Source organism: Coregonus lavaretus, assembly GCF_964263955.1.
Source record: "Coregonus lavaretus genome assembly, chromosome: 37".
NCBI lineage: Eukaryota > Metazoa > Chordata > Actinopteri > Salmoniformes > Salmonidae > Coregonus > Coregonus lavaretus.
In genome coordinates this window covers 23900912-23922410 of record NC_140024.1, presented here as the reverse complement: position 1 = coordinate 23922410, position 21499 = coordinate 23900912, and the positions used below count along the sequence as shown (strand labels likewise).

Sequence of the window (21499 nt, the reverse complement as noted above, 5' to 3'; positions counted from 1 at the left end):
GACACCATCGAGACCAACGTCTCTTTTACAAGGGAGCCCTGCATACTGTATACACAATATACTAAATAAAGTAAAATACAATATAATACAAATAATCAAGAAAAACAATCACAATCCTCAGCAAGGATGTCCCCAAGGACTTCCCCCGTGTGTGAGACGCTGTGTGTACAAATCTCTTACCAGGGCCCTTCTCCAGGAATATGACCTTTGATTCGGGGAAGAAGTTGGATCCTGTGATGACTATCTCCTCTCCCCCGCTGACCAGAGAGCTGGTCAGACTGGCCTTCTCTACCTGGGGAAGCTCCTGGGCCGAACGCTGGGCTGGGAGGAAAGAGGAGAGCAGAGGAGAGGGGTTTACATAGGCAGCAATGTACATATGAGAAAGATAGAAAGAGACAGAGAAAAAGAGAGATGAGTGAGTGAGAGAGAAAAGGGCTGTGTGTGTGTGTGTATGTGTGTGTGTGCGCATCTGAACAGGATCTGGACACTCACAACACTCTACGGGGATGGATGCAGCCTGTAGAGAGAGAACCTTCCCATTGGTCTGGGGGATGTGAACACGAAACACCACTCGCACACGCGTGTTCTTCCGCCCAATATCCGTCTCCCCCTTCCGCAGCTCAATGTCCGAGTTCCGCAGCTTCAGGATGCCAGCACAGTCAATACTGCAAGAGAGATAGGGAGGGGAGCTAAGCAGCACACCCCCGATTGGGTATCAATGAAGAAATTAATTAGGCTGAATGGAAGGCTGAATTAATGCCATAACAAACCTTTGCCATCATATTGTGAAAATAATATACATCCGAGTCAAATTACAAAGTGCAAATGCAGTAAATATGATTTATTAATGCTACAGCTATGAGGGGAAACATCAAATCTAAGACAAAACAGCTCGGAATTCAGATTATAAATGAAAATCCAGAGCCTTCGAAATAAAAGCCTAAATATATACTGTGGTCAATGTAAATCCATAAATATGGAAATAAAGTGTATTAGAAGCATATTCTGCTTGGTGGGAAATTCTCATTTTCCTGCTGAACTTAACCCACCTGTTGGTTTGAATTAAGACTAATAAAATCCCTAGCGTGTGTGTGTGTGTGTGTGTGTGTGTGTGTGTGTGTGTGTGTGTGTGTGTGTGTGTGTGTGTGTGTGTGTGTGTGTGTGTGTGTGTGTGTGTGTGTGTGTGTGTGTGTGTGTGTGTGTGTGTGTGTGTGTGTGTGTGTGTGTGTGTGTGTGTGTGTATGTATGTATGTATGTCTGGATATTACGATCCTGCATGAACTGTTATTTTTACACTCTCAGGGTCTTCCTCTGAGTAATGTCATCCTTGAGCGACCATGACACCCACCTGGCGGACATATTGTTTTCGGGAAGCAGAGGAATTTCGAGAACTTTGGTGCTGGAGATGATGATCTCCTGGCTGGCAGTGGCCACCGTTTTCCCAGTAATCCGATGCATCTGGTAGAAGGCGTGAGGTCTGAGGTAGCGGTCGTCTGCCGTGCCGATGAACATCTGTAGGTTGACAGGCTTCTCGTTGTAGCCCATCAGCTGAGACAAGACAGAGATATGGAGGGAAGGGGGGGGGGGGGGGGGGATAAATAATTAAAACAAAGACATGAGTATGTAGATAGAGTCCATATGAGCATCGCACTTCCAGGACAATCTGCACATTTCCTTTGCTTCCCAATGCCCACTTTTTTCTTTTCTGGAGCGAGTCTAGCCTAAATGTCAGCTTGAAACGTTCAAGTGAAAACCCCAGTAAGTCAGACATTTCTGGCAGGATCTCTGGAGATTCATCTGGATCTATCTGCTTGGCCTCCAACCAGGTCAACACACACACACACGCACACGTTCTCCTCCTCTAACTAAAGACCCTTATCATTTCCCCCATCTACTCTCTGTCTTAATAGGGATCCCAACCTGCATGTGCACAATTACCTCCAAAATCCCTTCTGCAGAGGAACCACCATCTCCGACCTTAGTCCAGTTCCGAGACAAACCCCCAACAGGTCGTAGCTACCCAAAAAGACCAAGCCAAAAAACGAGGAGACACGTTTTCAAAACACGAGAGAGAAAGGAGAAAGAACAGTGAGTGAAAAAAATTATAATCTTGAAAGACATACTTTGGTGCACCACAGTACCAGAAAAAATGTGCCTACAACTTTACTGAATGGAGTGCAAGCTTGGAAAAACAAGTCACCACGGATATGATCTTCAACTCATTCTGTGTGGTCTATCGTGCACCTTTTAAAGCAACTTTTATTGGTGAAGCTGCGGTTTTGGGTTCTAGACTAAACCTGTCAGTGAAATTGCCAACCAACGCCCATGACCCTGATCCAGCTGTGATGCCAGTGCCAGCTTGGCCTGAGCCCTGGGCAGCCGTTCTCCTCCTTGGCTCTTTCAGGAACCAAAATGCCACCAGCCTGCCATGCAGGTGAGAGGCCCTCTCCTCCATCCTCTCCTCAGAGGGACAGAGAAAACACCGGCCACACAATCCCACTACTGTTAGGAATGTTGTGCTTGGCAGGGGCCGTGCCGGCAGGATGGTACCCCCTCCACCACCACTTCCACCCACCACCTCCCCCCGACACACCTCCCCGACCCAGCCAACCCCTGGCCCCACTGCAGCTGGAGGGTGAACCCTGCTCCCCACCCTGCATCACACACACACACACACACACACACCGGCATTACCGTTTGGGAAAAGAGAGAAAAAGGTCAGGTGTAGAAGGAGGGAAGGAGAAAAAGAGAGAAAAGAAAGGAGAGGGGGGTTTGAGGGTGGGAGTTGTCATTATGCGGTTGGTTCCCAGAGCAACAGCAGCCAAAACAGTGAAATTATGGTCTGGATGGAAACAAGTGTACCTGAGAAACACCAACCACTAAAAATCACATGCAGCTTGGTTTCAAAATATTTACTTTCTCTGAAACCAATTATTGGACTTCCTTTTCCTTTCCAGCTCCAACTGAAAGCTGCACTGTGGTGGTGTGTACCCGCTTAGGGGGGAGAGATCCTACCAGACACTCCATTGGTTTTTATTTAATTTTCAGACTATTTTCTCTCTGACTAAAACACATAGATGGGATCCAGCGGGGTCAGAATAGAGGTATGGGGGCCTGTTGGGGTCAGACAGAGCCAGTGGAAACGATGTGTTGTGTTTAGAGGTCTGGGAGAGAAGACGAGTCCCCTGGGTATCAGGGTGGTAAAGACCTCTACTACCATAACACTGAAGACAGGAGCAGGGTTCTAATTAGCTTAAAGCCTCAGTGTTCTGGACAGGGGTAGGGAGGTGAGGTAGCCGAGACACAACGTCTGCAAGACGATGCTGGTCAGGGGCCTTGTTTACGCAGTGAACACTAACCCACCCCCTCTCCCTGACCTCTAACCTCTGTGTGTGTACGTATATGTGTGTGTGTGTGTGTGTGTGTGTGTGTGTGTGTGTGTGTGTGTGTGTGTGTGAGTGAGAGAGAAGGGGGCAGGGTTTAGGATGACCTGGCTCCTCATAGGCCTAGTTACAGGTTACAACACCCGGCTGGTCTGGTCTGGCTGGTTAATTCATCTTCAGGGTGGCTGGCAAAAAAAATAAAAATAAAAATAAAACAAGCCCAGCAGCTGCCCACTGCAGCCCTGCCTGGCTCAACTCAACCAGGTTAGGTCACTCTCCTCTCTGCTTTGCAGCTCCACCTATTTATACAGGCAGGCACATCTAGGAAAGCACCAGCAACACATGGAGACCTTTACACAGAGTATGGGTGATTACACCTGTTCTGTTTCATTTGGACTTCATTCTTGATTCTTAATCTTTCAACACACGGCAAACACCTTACAGCTGAGCAGTAGGCCTGCTTCCAATTTCAATTCAAGGTTGATGTGGTACTGGACAATTTGTCTCAGTTAGAATTTCCAGTTCCACAATGTATTGTTCATGCTGAAGTACTGGGTGCTTACTAATCAAATCCACCCACTGCTTTAATGAACAAAAACCAAAGTGTGTTGATCTGTTATTGCATGCATTAGAACAATGGCACATGGCCTTTAAGTAAAGAGCACATAGCAGAGGGCCACACACAGGCTTCGGTTAGAACTTAAAGGGACAGGAAAAGCCCCCTAAAGTCATTCCTAGCTGGATGTCTTGGAAGTGTGTGTGCCCTCTAAGTCTGCTCCTGTTGGGCCTACGGGCTACAGGCTGATACCTAGGAGACCATCTGACTCCTCCCTGACACTGCCCTGACTACGCTAAGAGGCTTTTGGATGGCCGGGACGAAGTGTGCGAGGTCACATCCCTGTCTCGCTGTGACACACACACGCACACACACTCACACTTCGGACAATCAGCCTCAGAGGCAGTGCCATTTCGCCCATCGAAACAAAGCCAGAGTCAGGGATAGGGCCTGTGGCATCCACAACACATTGGCACCCTGATGAGCGGACAGGGTTGGTGAACAGTCCAGCCTAGTAATGGATTAGTTCTTCAGAGCTTTTAAAGAGAGGAAGAGAGGTGCACTAATGGCCTCTTACAGCTGCAAATAGGAGAACTAGCATTGATTTAACCCTACCTGAGTACAGAAACACAGCTGTTATAGTGTTATTAATGTTGTCCCTACAGGCCTACTCTTTATAGTGGAAGTCACTAACATTGTCCCTACTGGTTTAGTCTTTGTAGGGTACCGGGTGAGACTAGCAGAAATGTAAAGCCTCGTAAGAAATAGAGTGCAACGAATCTCTGAGACAATGGATGTGCGGACTCTGACTGCAACTCAAAATGTCAAAAAAGCTTTTTGGGCAATTGAATATATTAAGATGTGCTGAAAGTAGTTTATACGATCAACATGACATCCTGTATAATATCCCTCTATTATGGGGTCATCCTCAAGCCCTAGAGAACCATATCAACGTGAAATACATCTAATAACTAACTAGTGATAATTATCCATCTATATTATCATTACAATAACCTGTGGTTGTAAACAAAACCTTAATCCTACTTTCAAAAAGCTCAAAGTCATTAGGCTTGGTTTTATGGGTGCCTTCCGGTCTGTCATTACTAGTATAGATATGGAAAGCGGACTATGGAAGTGAGTGCAGACAGACTGAGGGAGTGTGTGTGTGTGTGTGTGTGTGTGTGTGTGTGTGTGTGTGTGTGTGTGGCGTTGTAATGTTCATTCACTGTTCACAGCACACCATGTGTGTTCCAGACATGATTTAGCGACTTGATGTTTCTGTGAAACTGTGACAGCGTGGGGGGGGAGGAAGAGAGAGAGAGGGGGGAGGGAGGGACGTGAAAAGCACTACAGCACGAAACGTGGTCAGAAATCAAGTATTGTTATTGTTTTGTGAAACCATGTTTCGCGCTGTGGTGCTTTTCGCGTCTCTAAACAAACTACTTTGAACACATAAAATACTTTGAACACGTGCAGCTCATCCTTGAGTATAACTTTCTGTAAAGATATCCTACTACACAAAGGCCTCTCAGTCTCTAGAGTCTACAACACGAGGCTCAGGTCTGGTAGCGAGCCACCATATTGTCAAATGAAATAATACAGGAAGTAAAACTGATTAGGGTCTGAAAAATACCTACTTCAGCACTCCCAGTGAGTCAACACCACACTGTCAAACAGAACAGAAACAGAAGACAGAGCCGACTAATTTAGCAACATCTGACATTTAAAGCTACATCCAAAATAACTATTTTCTTTGCGGTTTCCGTTTTTCAGTCCCAACATCATAGCAAGGCTAGGCTACACCTTTCAGTCCCAACATCATAGCAAGGCTAGGCTACACCTTTCAGTCCCAACATCATAGCAAGGCTAGGCTACACCTTTCAGTCCCAACATCATAGCAAGGCTAGGCTACACCTTTCAGTCCCAACATCATAGCAAGGCTAGGCTACACCTTTCAGTCCCAACATCATAGCAAGGCTAGGCTACACCTTTCAGTCCCAACATCATAGCAAGGCTAGGCTACACCTTTCAGTCCCAACATCATAGCAAGACTAGGCTACACCTTTCAGTCCCAACATCATAGCAAGGCTAGGCTACACCTTTCCAAATACTGTAATGCGCAAAGTGTTATGTAAACACATAACACATGCAAGGGCGAATAAGCAAAAAATACACACACACATACACGTAGACACACGCAGAGTAGACACACACAGACACACACATGCATGCACACACACACACACACACACACACACACGCACCCTCTGCCTGCTTGTTTCACATTCCTCGCCTCACATCCCCCACCAAATCCATGGTTGGTGTGAAATACTATGGGAGGGTGGTCTCTGCACTTTCTTAACCTCCTCAAATCCTCTGGGACCAGATGGTCAATAAGACCTGATGGATCATGTCAATCAGTAGTCATATTAAACCTGCTGACATTAATACCAGTCACATGTCTGACACACGCCGCACTGCTGCTGCTGGATATAGGTCTGCATCCCAAAAGGCACCCTATTCCCTACATAGTGCAGTAAGTGCACTACTTTCAACCAGGGCTCTGGTCGAAAGCATGTCGCTATGTAGGGACTATAATGCCATTTGGAACACAACCATAGGCTGCCTGCTAGGTTACCTAAATATAAAACTGCTGGATACCGTTACAGATTCAGGTCTAAATAAAGAGGCTTATTTTGGTTCTCAGTGGCATCTGTTCCACTGATCCAGTATTAGAAGAGAAAACAGCCTGGCCAGCGGGGCCCGGAGAGAAGAGGGTGACATGCAACAAGGAGAAATGTAAAACAGCCCCGGTCTCAAATGTTTGACATTTGCAAAAATGAAAAGGCAAAACACAAGTGTTGAGGGATGGGTTGGGTTGGGGCTAGGGCTGGGCGAAGTCCCACCAACAGAAGCGTAGCCCGCCAAACTTCACAGTGAGAGCGGCATGTTTCATCATGCCTAAATCCACCCTCCCTCCCCTTTCCTCCACACCCCCTTCAGCTCCGACCCTCTACCTCCCTCCCTATTGTAACACAACACTTTCTTTAGGCGCATGCCTCTGCCAAGTTGTTTCCCTGTGTTTCTCTGGTGTTGCCATGGCAAGGCTCTGTGCATGTGTATTTGAGTGTGTGTATATATGAGTGCATTCTCACACTGGTGTAAACAGCCCTTAGAGGTGTGTGTGTGTGTGTGTGTGTGTGTGTGTGTGTGTGTGTGTGTGTGTGTGTGTGTGTGTGTGTGTGTGTGTGTGTGTGTGTGTGTGTGTGTGTGTGTGTGTGTGTGTGTGTGTGTGTGTAAGAGAGAGATGTAGGAGCGGGAACAGCGGTGGTCAAGGTCATGGGCGGCTTCTGGCCCATGACGTCCAGTGGTGTCTCTGACACGGCCTAGGGCCCACGGACGCGCACAGCCCTGTTCACATACAGGCCTGTAGCCAGCACACCAGGGCCCAGACAGCCGTTTGTTTAAACAAGGTCAATATACACACACAGAGCAGAGCAACATCTACTGTATCCTCAGCTAGAGTATGGTTCTGCAGGTCTGCTCAAAGCTCAGTCTCTCTTTCCCCTTTCCCTCTCCCCTCTACTTGAAGCTGAAGGTCTCTCTCCCCCTCCCCCTCTCTCTCTCCCTCTCTCTCCATGGGAAACATATGTTTACATTGCCAAAGCAAGTGAAATAAATAAAAGTGAAATAAACAATCAAAAATGAACAGTAAACATTACTCTCTCGCTCGCTCTCTCTCCCACCCCCCAGTTCCCTCACTGTACACTAACCCTGATTACATGAAATGAGAGCGGAGCCTCACAGCCTACATCATGTTTACATCAAATAGAGCCTGGGGCAGGACAACAGCTCCGGTCGGTTCACACAGTGCAAACTGCAGAGCAGAGGAGAGGAGAGGAGAGGAGAGGAGAGGAGAGGAGAGGAGAGGAGAGGAGAGGAGAGGAGAGGAGAGGAGAGGAGAGGAGAGGAGAGGAGAGGAGAGGAGAGGAGAGGAGAGGAGAGGAGAGGAGAGGAGAGGAGAGGGTCGCACGTCTCCCTCTTTATTACCCATCCACACCTATTGAAAGAGTCAACAAAGGCATGCCACAACAACACAGAGGAATAAAGACTACACACAGTGGAGCAGAGGAGCACTGGTGTAGAAAAGTGACAACGCAGCAAGGCACATGCTTTATTATGTGACAAAAGCTGATGGTTATCTTGTATAGAAATAGAACCACAGCTAGTCACTGGTAGTCAGAGAGGGGGTTCGTGATGTATCACAATCATTCTGTGTGGCCAGAGAGGGAAACATAATGCGCTCTTGGACAGCCTCAGCCCATCTTGCCTTTCAAATCCCATTATCAGACACCATGGCCTCATTAAGAGTTATTAAAAAGGCTGAACGTTAAAGACTAAATGCAAGGGCTGCAATATAAAACATGTTATATTTAGAAACTTAGCCTTAATGTTTTTGTTTACAGAAGCCTTTTACCTAATAATACTGTAAAAGTGTGTATGTGTATGTGTGTGTGTACGTACGTGTGTGTGTGTGCACGTGTGTGTGTGTGTGTGTGTACGTGTGTGTGTGTGTGTATCCTGCCTGCATGCGTGTTTCCCTGTATCCATGGCCCACTGTGTAACACTGTGGATCTCCTTCTCTTTGTGTCGAAGCAGCAAGCGCACAATTAGGCCGGTTAAATACGCACACGGATTCCTAAGCCAGAGGCTTTGGACTTACCCGTCTCCTAGCAACAGGTGTGCCTTACAATTATGGTCTGCCTGCCCAGCAGTTAGGCTAGCCCCTGAGGAGAAGCCCTAGCTTAGCCTAGCATAACCCAGGCTGTTTACATAAGAACAGCTTAGCTTAGCATAGCCTAGCGTGGTATCCACTGGAATAAGCAGCATTCCACACAGAACCCAGTGGTATGAATCACCTCTGTCCAAACAGTGCCATGTAAACAGTGTCACATTGTTTCGCTTTTGTTTGTCTGGCTACTGTAGGTTTTAGTTAGAAGATTACTGTTATGACATGCAGACCCATGGCTTTCTTTCTGTTGCACTCTATGGTTTATTTTGGGGGGGGAGACACGGACTGAGGAGACTTTTCATTTTTGACTCTCCCTTATATTACTCATTAACTTATGGTAGGAGATGTATGTGCATGTAAGTCCATGGGAACAGTTTGGTGGCTGTTTGATCACAGTGTGGATAAGATCAGTTAGTCTTGCATGTTCCTCTCATTTAAATGACGCTGCCCTGCCTGATAACCTGGTGACCCTTGGGGTTATGGGAAGGAGACCCTATAGCTAGCGACCATTCTTGAACTTTCAAATCTACTACACAATATGGGGGATAAAATAAAACCACTAATTTACGATGAGGCCCCTCAAGCAAACAAACGCCTGTTGCTCAAACTAGGTGAGCTGCATTATCAGTGTAGTACTAGTCCTATATAATGGCATGCCTTAAAGCTTCCTTTCTTTTACTTTGGTCTGCAGCAAGTCAACATACAGCAGTAAAAGCATGTTTCATGACAGTAACAGAAAACAGAGACAAGTCCACCTTTCCCTTTCAGGTGGTGGGAGGACCAGGATATTTTAACAGCTTCCCGCCTCAGGGACACAACATCTACCATTATAACTGCTCATCTGTGGCCCACTGTGATCAGAGAAAACAACAGACAAAGCCTGGCTGGCTTCTGCCATATAAACTGGGCTCTGTCAAAGAGAGTCTAGAAAAAGAGAGAGATAATAGGGGGAAAAGCCAGCAAGCGCTTCAGGAACAGGACCGGTACAATTAGCATAAAGCAGATACAGTAGCATGAATAATGTAGGCTGGCTGGCTGAGGGGGAGACACGCACGCACACACACGCACACACACACACACACACACACACTCAGACACCCTGTCTGTCCTTCTTCTCCTGCCCTGCAGCAGCTTACCCTTTCTAGGTTATGCTACCTGACCCGAACCTGAAGGGCCCCAACATTATACATCAGGTTAAGGCCCGTTTTTTCATCTACCAGGGTATGGGCCGGGCTTGGGTATTATTTTCAAGAATGATTAAATTGATCACTAACATTTTGAAGCTGAGCCATTTGCTCCCTCCTGCTCTGCTGTGCAGGGTCTCTGTACAGTCATATCTTACTATCATAACATGGTGTCAGAAGTGCTTCAACCTCTTATAAAATATAAAACCAGAACATTGTCCGAGTCGACAGGAGATATTATTTCACAGAAGTTTTGGTAGGAGTTTAGAGTAACGAAAAGTTGCTAGCTAACAGCTCTACCACGTCTCGTGAGCAGCCCAAGCTGGGGCGTTGCTATGGATACTCACACACGCAGACAGCGCATGGAGCAGATGCAGTGCAGTGCAGGGACGGAGCAGGGGAACAGACAGAGATGAGCAGCTCATGAAGAAATGTATTTCTGATTTTGGGTTCAGGCAGGGCCTTAAATTTGTCAGAAGCAATCGGGCCCGGGTAGGGTAGGGCATGGGTAGGGCTCGGGATTCAATTTCCTGCCTGTGCAGGGCTCTACCATGGACCCCTTCCCAGTGTCATGCTCTTGTTTCTGTTGACATAGCAGCTCTGTGGCTCCTTGATCTGGGGTGTGTGTGTGTGTGTGTGTGTGTGTGTGTGTGTGTCTTGATATAGACAACAAACACAACAGTCACAAAAGGAAGCTGGCCACACCACGGCCAGATGGCAGTCATTGCGTCAGTTGATGACATCACGAGTCCCAACACCTGAGTCAGTGGACCCCACAGGAAGACTGGCGCTCCCATGGAGCCATTGAGAGCAGAAGGATGCAGTGACACACTGAGACACTGAGGGACCAATGTCCTCCTACGGCTAGGGACTATAGGCTTAGTTACAGACCTACACCTGGAGGGAAAAGGCTGTTAGTCAGTCTGTTGTTAACCTAGTGACTGACCCTTGATGACTCATCCCTATTCACCAGGGCCTGCTGTATATTCACTGATATAGGATCAGTTTTGCCTTTTACATCATGAATTCATAATGAATACGATTTTCTGGACCGTTGGGGACCTGGTCCTAGATCAGCACTTCTTACCTGAGACTTTTTGTAAATACTCTAGCAGCACATTGTGTCTTGGACCTGTATCAGTAAGGCAGGTGTTTAGGTTGTAATAAAAACAACAGTGTTTCTGTGAAAACAAATATAATAGGACAGCCTCTTGGTCACACGGTGTTAAAGGGGGCATGAAACAGAGTGTCAACAGAGAAACAATGAGGAGGTTCTGTTTAGTAAACAAGGACAACACCACTAGACCTGCCTGACCAGAGATGATATCTATCCTCACATGCTCCTAGTGTTACACTGGTCTGGTGCCCCATAACACACATGAAGACAAGACACACACACACACAAAAACACACACACACACACACACAAAGACAAAGCGAGGAGCGATACAAAAAAAAGAAGGAATGAAATTATCTTATAGCCAAATAGCTCCCTTCTGGACTAGGAATGAGGGCAAACACAGCCAATGCCCGTATGGGTTCAACATTTTGAAAGCTAAATTATGCATCGTCACACATGGTGGGATATAATGAGGTGTTGCAGTTGGAGGGGTTGCAGTTGGAATGGTTCAACATTAGCTCTGACTGATGGAGGAACAGGACCCAGTCTGTATAACTAGCCCTGAGATGAGAGTTGGCATAGTTTTTAAGAAAATATGCTGTATGGAACAACTGGTCAACAACATTTGCATCAAAATAACCAATGATGACAACCCCAGTGAAAGATTTAACAAATGAGCGGTTCTGGAGACCAAACTGTGGTCTTACTCTGGTCCACATTCTTAAAGGTCACTTCAATTAGAGTATGACATTGGGGTTGCTGTGGGTACCAGCGTATAGTTCCATTAAAACCCCAACTAAAAGATTATCCTGAGGGAGTGGACTGGAATGACAAGCCGTCTCCTGGCTCCTATAAGGGGGGTATTGTTGGGTTATGCACACACACACTCCAAGCAGGGGCATTGTTGGGTTACACAACAGTGGTCATGGCCCATGATGCCATCCGCCTGGCTTCAGTCACCACACAAAGGATCCCTGTCCCATGAGCATAAAATATTCACCCGCTGCCTGGCTCTGCTCTGGTTGTCAGCTGGATAACAGAACGGGAGCCCTGGGTCAGGAATGTGGCGCTACATAGGTACTGTAACAGACCTCGGTTCAAATAGTATTCAAAACCTTTCAAATACTTGGGAGCCTTTTCTTGAGCCTGCCTGGAGTTGAGTTGTAGTTAGGCAGGGTCTGCACCTTTGGAACTTGTCCTTTGTAGCTCAGTTGGTAGAGCATGGCACTTGTAATGCCATGGTAGTGGGTTCAATTCCCGGGACCACCCATACGTAAGATGTATGCAAGCATGACTGTAAGTCACTTTGGATAAAAGCATTTGCTAAATGGCATATATTACTATTATATTATTATTGGTTTCACTGCTCCAGCTCTGAGGCTCACTCTGCCTCAGTGTCCAGGGGTTTCACATGACAGACAAACTAATTGGGCTTCGGTGACGGTGACACCGATGATGTATCCTGCCCTGCTTGGCATGCCTGCTGCAGCAGCTTACCTTTCTACCTGTACAGAGGGAGGGGTGGGGCGGTCATTGTCTGATAATACTTACACGCTCACCAGGTAAACTGAGACACTTCTCTGTAGTTTAATTCACTAGCATTGGCTGCCGTAACCTAGACGGCTATATAAATTGATGAATTGACAGTTGAGGTACTGCATGCTGTGACCGTCCCAGTCTTGGCACCAGTCCTGATTCTACAAGGCACGGGCTGTCTATCAATCTGAATGAGGTCTGTCACTGTCAGTATAGATGCAGGTCACCTCCTGAACTGAACTGAGCTGCCCTACCTTTGTAGTTTACATCAGAGAGTTTCTCAAGTTCTACTTCCTGCGTCCAGGTTGCCACGCCAACACCATGGTTACGTGACTAAGGTGATAGTTTCCCTGGTGGTATAGGTTAGATTCGGAAAGGTTTACCTTATGTAACACAATGCAGGGCAGTCAGGCATCATGCTAACAGATTGGCACAACAAACTGGCCATGACCTACACTAGGACCTAAAGAGCCATTTGACCTGTGTTTTGCCAGTTATTAGGTGTGGTTGGTTACACCAGCTGGTAATAACTTTGGTTATTCTGATTTCTATGGGTTATTCATTGACCATGCACTAGGCCAGTGAATTAGTGAGGAAGGTCCACCCGCCTAGCTCAGTAGCTCTTTTGTTTTGCACCCAGCCTAAAACAGTTTGGCTTCTATTGGTTTCAATGAACAATGTTGATGCCAGGGGCCTTTGAGCCCTGTCTGGAAAACAATCTAGGGGAAAGACTACAATAAGCTATATGTCTTACCTTGACAACAGGGTGACCGCCCGATGAGGCTTTGATCGCCCCTCTGCTTCCCTCTGTCTCGTAGTGCGCTCGGTGGTGGGCCTTGGGGTGCACCTCGATCTTCAGCTCGTACTGGCCAAACTGGTGGGGCAGGGGCCAGTCCAGGGGGGGCAGGGAGGAGGTCCTGGGGACAAACCGATACATAAGACAATAAGGGTACTGCTGGTCTGGATAACAAGATACAGATCACCTAGGCGATATCTATGAAGCGCTGTGACTACATACTCATCCTATGGATAACAAATAGATATAGCCTATATCACCTAGAATTTCTTGTCTTTTGGGAAGACATTACCTGTGAGCCCTGTGACTACATACTCATCCTATGGATGACAAAAAGACTATAATCAGAGATTTAGGTCTAACATATTAGCCAGCTGGGACAGGTTAGAGCTAGCTAAACCGTCTGGATTCATTCAAACCTGCCTTGGCAGCACAGTACAGTACCTCTGTTTACAAACTACTGCCAGGCCAGCACACCCACATGTCTTATTCTGAGAACTAAGAGCATCTACTTGTAAGATGAGTCAATTTGAGCATACAGAACCACTCAACTATCGCAATTGTATTTGGTCAGGGAAAAGAGGTTGTGCGTTTAAATACGCTACTGAAATGTAGGTTTGACTGCCCTTAATCAAAGATAATAAGTACATAGAAGAACCAATGGAAGAACCAATGGAAAAACCAATGGAAGAACCAATGCAATGACACATTATGTATGCTAATATACTGTAAAGAAGTGAGAGCACAACAGGTTGAACTGAATCATGACCTCTGGAAACACTGTGGAGGATCACTCTAGGCCTACACTAGGTCTGAGTGACACACAGAGCACAGTGGCTAAATGGGGCTGAAGAGGCTATGTGATGTGTTCAACCCAATCAGACAGAAAAGACAGTGAATCATAGGAATTCCCACAAACATTAGGCTAACCATACTCGAAAATCACACTTGTAATAGCTCATTTAGGGACTGTAACTAGTAGTGAATCATTAAGGGGTTTTACACTATAAACAGTATTTAGATGGATGGAGAGTATGGTTGTGTTGTTCAGCACTGTAGTATGGATGAGAGGCTGTGTCACAGGAGAGGCTGCAGGCTGCTGGGTGTTTTTCCTCTGTGTGTTTTTATCTATGTAGGGCACAATCATATTTGAACAGCTGCATTCAAAAATAAACACTCCATCCATGCCCCTCCACACAGACAAACTGTCTCAGGGAGTCTCTCTGGGTAGCTTGGTTGGTCTATGGCTCTATTGAGCTACAACCTAGAGAGAAATAATCTGTTCTAAAAACCTATTTAGGCATATTATTGTAAAAACGATTTAGGTTGTTAGTAATTCATAATCTACTAGCATACACACTGTATCTTCATGAAAAAGACTGGGCTCCATTGAGCCAGTTATAAAGACGGGGCTCCATTGAGCCAGTTATAAAGACGGGGCTCCATTGAGCCAGTTATAAAGACGGGGCTCCATTGAGCCAGTTATAAAGACTGGGCTCCATTGAGCCAGTTATAAAGACGGGGCTCCATTGAGCCAGTTATAAAGACTGGGCTCCATAAAACCAGTTATAAAGACGGGACTCCATTGAGCCAGTTATAAAGACTGGGCTCCATAAAACCAGTTATAAAGACGGGGCTCCATTGAGCCAGTTATAAAGACGGGGCTCCATTGAGCCAGTTATAAAGACTGGGCTCCATTGAGCCAGTTATAAAGACTGGGCTCCATTGAGCCAGTTATAAAGACTGGGCTCCATTGAGCCAGTTATAAAGACGGGGCTCCATTGAGCCAGTTATAAAGACGGGGCTCCATTGAGCCAGTTATAAAGACGGGGCTCCATTGAGCCAGTTATAAAGACTGGGCTACATTGAGCCAGTTATAAAGACTGGGCTCCATTGAGCCAGTTATAAAGACTGGGCTCCATAAAACCAGTTATAAAGACTGGGCTACATTGAGCCAGTTATAAAGACTGGGCTACATTGAGCCAGTTTTTAAGGAGCTCTCAGTATGTGTTCCATACAGCATGATACAGGTGTTCCTGGTCTGTTAACAGTTACAGGGAGACACAGTTTCCTCTAACACAGCACTGTGCAGTATGCAAGTGGAGAAATAAAACGTGTGTGGGTGCGTGCATAGCCTATGAGTAAGAGGAATGATACACACCACTGTAAGCTGTCGAAGCAGGCAGACATTTACACCACATTATGCCTCTCTCTACAGTAACTGGCCTAACCACTATGGCTTCTTTTCTCCGCTAGTCAAGGTAAGTCACTAACCATTGTCTATTGTTTCTTTATGTGCCCCTGTCAGCTCGTGGCGAAACTAAAATGGTGCTTTCAACAGGCCATGCTATGCCAGGCAAACATGCCACACAGAAATGCCCTCCACTCAGCCCTCACACGGCATGCAGATCACAGGCACCAAATTAAATCAAAATGTTAACTTGCTAAAGGCCAGGGAAATCAAAAAGAATTCAACAGAGGCGTAAAAAATGAGTCCGTCAGTTTTTCCCTCCACTCCATGCCTCCACCAGAAGCTGGGCTTCTGGCTGACTCCGGACAGCATCAGTCAGGCTAAATGGGAGAAATGTGCTGGCTGGCTTTCTTTGGAGCCGGTTCACTGAATAAACTGTTGTCCTCTGACAGGAATGAGAAAAACAAGTACAAGAGGAAAGTATGACGTTTGAAGAAAAATAGAAGCACATATCTCTAACATTTTGGTCAATGAGGGGTATTGTACCACTAGCATCTGTTCCCAAGCGATTTTGAATCAAAGTAGGCTATAGGATAGCCTGTCCTAGTAGCCTAGATTCCCCCACAGCACATGGCAGAGGAAAGCCCCTATGAATACTATCACATTGCATACTATAAAGACGTACTGCACGAGTCACGACTATTCTAAATAAAAGGTTGGCTTCTCAGACCCAGATCAAGCCTATTCCTGGACTTTAAAGCCTTTTGAATAGGGATTCTCCAATGAGCATGCTTTGTAGTCCAGAAGTAATCTTAATCTAGGTCTGGGAAACCATCTCTAAAGGTTTAAGGCCTAAAACAAAGGTGGCTGTGACATTGGCTTGTCCCGTACCCTCCAATGCCACCGACATAACACCGGAAGTGTATGTTTTCCCCGGCCAGTGGCCACAGTAACAGGAGAGGGGGTTGGTAGCTAGGAAAACCTGAGCGTTGTGGTGGGCGGAGGGAGGGAGCGGGTTGGAGCAGAGGCCGGAGGCCTGAAATAGCGTAACCTTTCTCAGGTATCCTGCTCCGTACCGCGGGGCTCTGGAGCTCCCAGCCTGGTGCTACCAGTCACATCCTGCGGCCTACAGCCGCTCCCCTGTACATCCTCCTCTACATCTCTAAAGCCTTTCTTAGCCCCAATAAATGTCCTATCAACCTGAATACCAGTATGTGAATATGTATGTCTATGGTTAGCCCTGAGGTGGGATGGACTAGCCTGGTCACAGATCTTTTTGTGCAGTGTAGCCAACTACAATGGTCATTGTCATGCCAATTGTCTATACATCAAACAGATCTGGGATCAGGCTATAGGGAGGGACTGGGAGGGAGGGCTCCCTGAATCCACCCCCAGTCTGTCTGAGGCTCAGACTCGGAGCCCCCCGCCCCATGCCATGCCTCTGTTTCCTCCACCACCAGCCACTGAACAGTGACAGCCACCCAGCAGACAGACGCCTGGACCATCTGTTCAGCAGAACACCTCACAGACACAGCTTCTCTGACTGGGGACTAGGGTTGTCACGATACCAGTATGGCGATACTACGATACCAGATTTTCCTTGGCAAAAAAAAGAACAGGAAGCAGACTCAACTTTTTTTCTACTATAGGACTGTTTTCCTCAAGAAATGATGTCTGCTTCATGTTTTGTTTCATTGCCACGATACTTCTGGAGTATCGCGATACTGGTATTATGGTGACAAACCTGGGGGAGATTCTTCCAGAACCTTCTACAGCAGACAGGAGAGATCACCCCACAGTCACAGCACTCACTACATCCAACAGTGGACGCCTACTCTAGTCCTAACTACTAATCATTTGATACATCGTGGTTTATCCTAGATATGAATATACTCTTGTAGCAGGGCATTAGACCACTATAACAAGGTACATTGTTGACCCCTTTCTGGTGTCTGTGAATGGGCAGCCAAGACTGTGATGTTTCAGAAGGAGGGCTGGGTTAGATGGTGGTGGTGTGACCCCTCAGCAATATGTGACCTGTGCTGATTTATAGCGCCAGGGACCAGAGCTGAGACTTCATCTGCTGCACACATTGTGAGAGCAGAGAAGGGAAACTTTAACCCTCTCTTTCTGATAGAAGTCAGTGCGTCACGACGATCAAGAGCTTCTGGTTGCCGATTTCCCGATAAAAAGTATGTGTGTGTGTGTGTGTGACGTGCGCATGTGCTTCCCCCCAGGCACCAACAACCTTATGTTACACTGTTGTGCTACTTCAAACAGCGGCATCATGTCTCTGTGGCTCATTAAATGTTTCAGGCCATGTGCGTCTAAAGACGTGACTAAAGAATAGACTTGTGAAGCTTTCCCAGAACCTAAAATTCGAGAGCATTGGGAGTCATATTATATATGACACAGAATATTACAATAGTGCACCCCTGATAGGTGCAGAATAAGTGCAGGGTAGTTCCCCTGTTCTAATTCAATTAGGCTACATAATTTTAACTCTGGAGCTCTGGATATCCGACTGCAAGCTCAAATTTGAGGAATGCTTGCCCAACTGTCCCAAGCCATTGCATAACCAGGAGTGAACTGTAATCTATTGCTATTAAACTTGATTAAATGTAATGATCTTCCTTCATAAAATACTAGTAGGAACAGTGTCTTAATGCTCTTATCGGGATCAAACAGGCTCCTGAACATTTTGTTAATTTACCACTAATCCTATAAAAGGTCCCATAAAGGTTCCTTTCTGTACCTTTCATGTACTCTACCTTGACCTAATAATACTAATGACTCTGATAAGTGTGTATTCATGCTAAATGCGGACTAAACCCAAAAGATGAGTTCTGATTAGTGTTGCAAAATATCTTCCTTGGTTTTTCAGATATCCTGGTTGGAGGATTCCCTCCCTGCGTATTCCCTCCTGATTTCGGGAATCCTCCAACCGAAATTTCTGGGTAAATTTGTGGAATTTTCCAACTCTATTTGTGATTGAGAGGGCAGGTACAGGAAGTGACATACCTGAAGATGGGTGTGTGTCCTGGTTTGGGTTTGTTCCATGTGAAGTGTGAGGGCACTGAGAGAAACTGTTCCCCTGGCCCGTCCTTCTTCACCTCCGAGGGAGAGTCCATGAGGGGGGACCCGTTCCCAGAGTCATCCAGGCCCAGGTCCCCCTTGCCCCCCATGGAGCCTGTCCGATCCTGGGACGTCTTTCTAGTCTTTGAGGGGATGTCTGCCTCGGAAGGGCAGCACTGGAACGGGGACATGCCCATGGAGGGGCTTGCTATCCAGGTGTCCTCTGTCACGCTGCCCCTTGGGGATGGCTCGGGGGTGGGGATCGGGGAGTGGTGTGGGGACACAGAGCCCACCGGGTAGCAGATGTCTGCGCTGGAGTGGCGTCTCTTCCCACAGGGTGAGGTGGGGCGTGAGGAGGGGCGGGACGGCGGCCGGGGGCTCAGCCAGTTCTCATCGGTGACGGAGGTGCGTGGGGAGTGGCAGGGGGAGGCGCGGGGGGACAGGGAGTGGGAGGAGTGGTGGGAGTGGTGAAAGGCAGGATGGTGGTGCTGCTGCCCAGCCCACTGACCCTCCTCCAGGACCCCAGGTTGAGGAGAGCAGCCAGGGGATGTGCGGGGAGACCCCAGGGTAAACCTTGCGGCCGCTTCGTTCAGCTCAGAGTCCACGTCATCGTACACGTGGGAGAAGGACTCGCAGGATGAGGCGTCTGAGAACCAGCTCCTGGAGGACAGGGAGCTGCAGGGGGACGGGCTGAGAGTTGAGTCCCGGTACGAGTGGTCTAAGGGCAAGTACAGGTGGTCCCTGGACAGGGGCCGGTCCCCGTGGTGGTAGTCCCCATCATTACCTCTAAGATCATCCTCGTTAGCGTCCATCTCCTGCTGACAGCTGGGGGAGATAGAGGTGATCTGGATGCTAGGACACTCAAAGGCTTTGGGAGGCCCCCCACCCCCACCTGCAGGGCTGTATTTGTTTTTGTTGACATTGTCCTGGACCTCATAGTTGGGGTCGTACACCTTGTGGGACTGCAGGCGCTGATGGGGGGAGGAGTTGATGACCTGGGAGTGGGAGTGAGACTGCATGCTGCCATGGCGTGACTGGCCCATAGACTGGTTGTTGACCACAACCTGCTGGCCCACATTGAGGATGTAGAACGACGTATTGTCATCAGGCTCCAGATCTGTGGAGGGAATGATGGAGAAAAAAGGAACCATAAGTCACCATCACAATAACCGCTCTATAGTTCATATAATACCAATTTGTATTATATGAGGAGGATGTTAATACTTGTGATCTGACAATGCCTTTGAATTGAATTTATTCAATAGAAGATGACTTTTTCCCCTATTCCTCTGAGATTGATATAAATATGTGTTTGTTTAGCTTTATTCTTTCAAGGTCTAAGTGCCACTGCACCGCCAGGGGAGTGATAAGGAAAGACACAGGCAAACACAGATCCCTTTGGCAGCTCCAGTATCTCCCTGACCAACTCCTTTATTGGTGCTTTATGCTGTGGTCTTCATTCTGTTAGCCTCGAACAGGAGTTGGCTTCACACACACACACACACACAGAGTTACTTTGCTTCGCTGCAAACAAGGATAGTCCTCATCTATAACAGTAGGTGCATTATGGTCTACTGATAGGCTACCTCCATTCCAGACATAGTCCTACATTCCAGAGGGGCGGGGGGGACGACAGAGGTGTGTGTGTGTGCGTGTGTGTTTAGACGGGCAGAAAGAAAACAGGCATGGTTCCAAGAGGGATAACCGATGAGCATCGCTCCTCAGGAAACAAATTCACACAACGGTGCATGCTCTCTCCTGTCATCACGGCAGCACCAGCACTCTAATAATACACATCGGCCCTGCCTCAGCAATGGTCTGGCCACACAAACACACACACACACACACAGGCACACACACAGGCACACACACAGGCACACACACAGGCACACACAGGCACACACAGGCACACACACACACACAGGCACACACACACACACACACACACACACACACACACACACACACACACACACACACAGAACAACCTATTGTCCACCAACACCACTCTATTAGTAGTTATTGATAAACTGGCTGCACCTAACTGGGACACGAACACAGGACACAGCGTCACTACACGCCCCTGGACTCGTCACGAGAAAGACACGAGAATCGCTCTACTGTCACGTTCTATTCGATAGTTCTGTTCAATATTAGGACTTAGTACAAAGATGAAGAGAATTTGCAATATTGAACCTTTGTAACTTTGTGAAAATTTGGTTACATTTGAACTAGTGTTGCAGCAGAAGTGTAAATCACATAACATTGTTGTGTTGTGCTCTATGTGAAATACAAATAACCTAACCAAAGGTGCACATAATCATGATATTTACACCCCAGAGTTCATGTCATAGGCAATGGGGGTTGTGAAATTGCTGTTAGATTACAAAACACTTTACGCAAAAAAGCTTGTTCCTCAAAACAAAACACTTTCAAAGGATCTTCAGACGAGACACAAATCCAGTGCTTCAACACATTTAGAAAACCAGTCTTCTAAAGCTAAAGATGAAATCAGAATATCAGAATCAGCCTGTAAAAAGGGACATTTTAGGAGAGGAGCAGGTTACTGAATTCTCTCCCTCTCTCCCCCTCTCTCTCCCTCCCTCTCAAGCAGCAGTCTATTTATAGCAGCTGCACACTGGCCATGCCTGCCTGTCAATGTCACAAGACTGCTGTATCCTGTGACGACAGAGGGAGACAGCATCTGACTGAAGGAGGGATAGACAGGATGTGTGTGTGTGTGTGTGTGTGTGTGTGTGTGGACAACAGAGGGTCAACAGCCTGCTGCACTGCACCGCCTCGCCACCCCCCCCCCCCCCGAGCCCTCAGAGGAAGGACAAGACACAACACACTAACAAAGGCATGG

The 21499-nt window shown here is 47.1% G+C and overlaps 1 protein-coding gene across 2 annotated transcripts in view; it reads right to left on the bottom strand.

The window, feature by feature from the left end:
- The window catches only part of LOC311111690 (nuclear factor of activated T-cells, cytoplasmic 3-like), a 56968-nt gene that overhangs the window by 9288 nt on the left and 26181 nt on the right, over nucleotides 1-21499 (bottom strand). The window contains exons 2-6 of one of the 2 annotated variants that reach the window (XM_084154483.1): nucleotides 18580-19750; nucleotides 13326-13488; nucleotides 1349-1548; nucleotides 493-665; nucleotides 181-321 (exon numbers count right to left, since the gene is read on the bottom strand). In XM_084154483.1, the coding sequence (XP_084010609.1) occupies nucleotides 181-321; nucleotides 493-665; nucleotides 1349-1548; nucleotides 13326-13488; nucleotides 18580-19750 (1848 nt within the window). Of the gene's footprint in view, nucleotides 1-180; nucleotides 322-492; nucleotides 690-1348; nucleotides 1549-13325; nucleotides 13489-18579; nucleotides 19751-21499 lie in introns of both variants that reach the window. The other variant, XM_084154482.1, reaches the window with a different exon arrangement.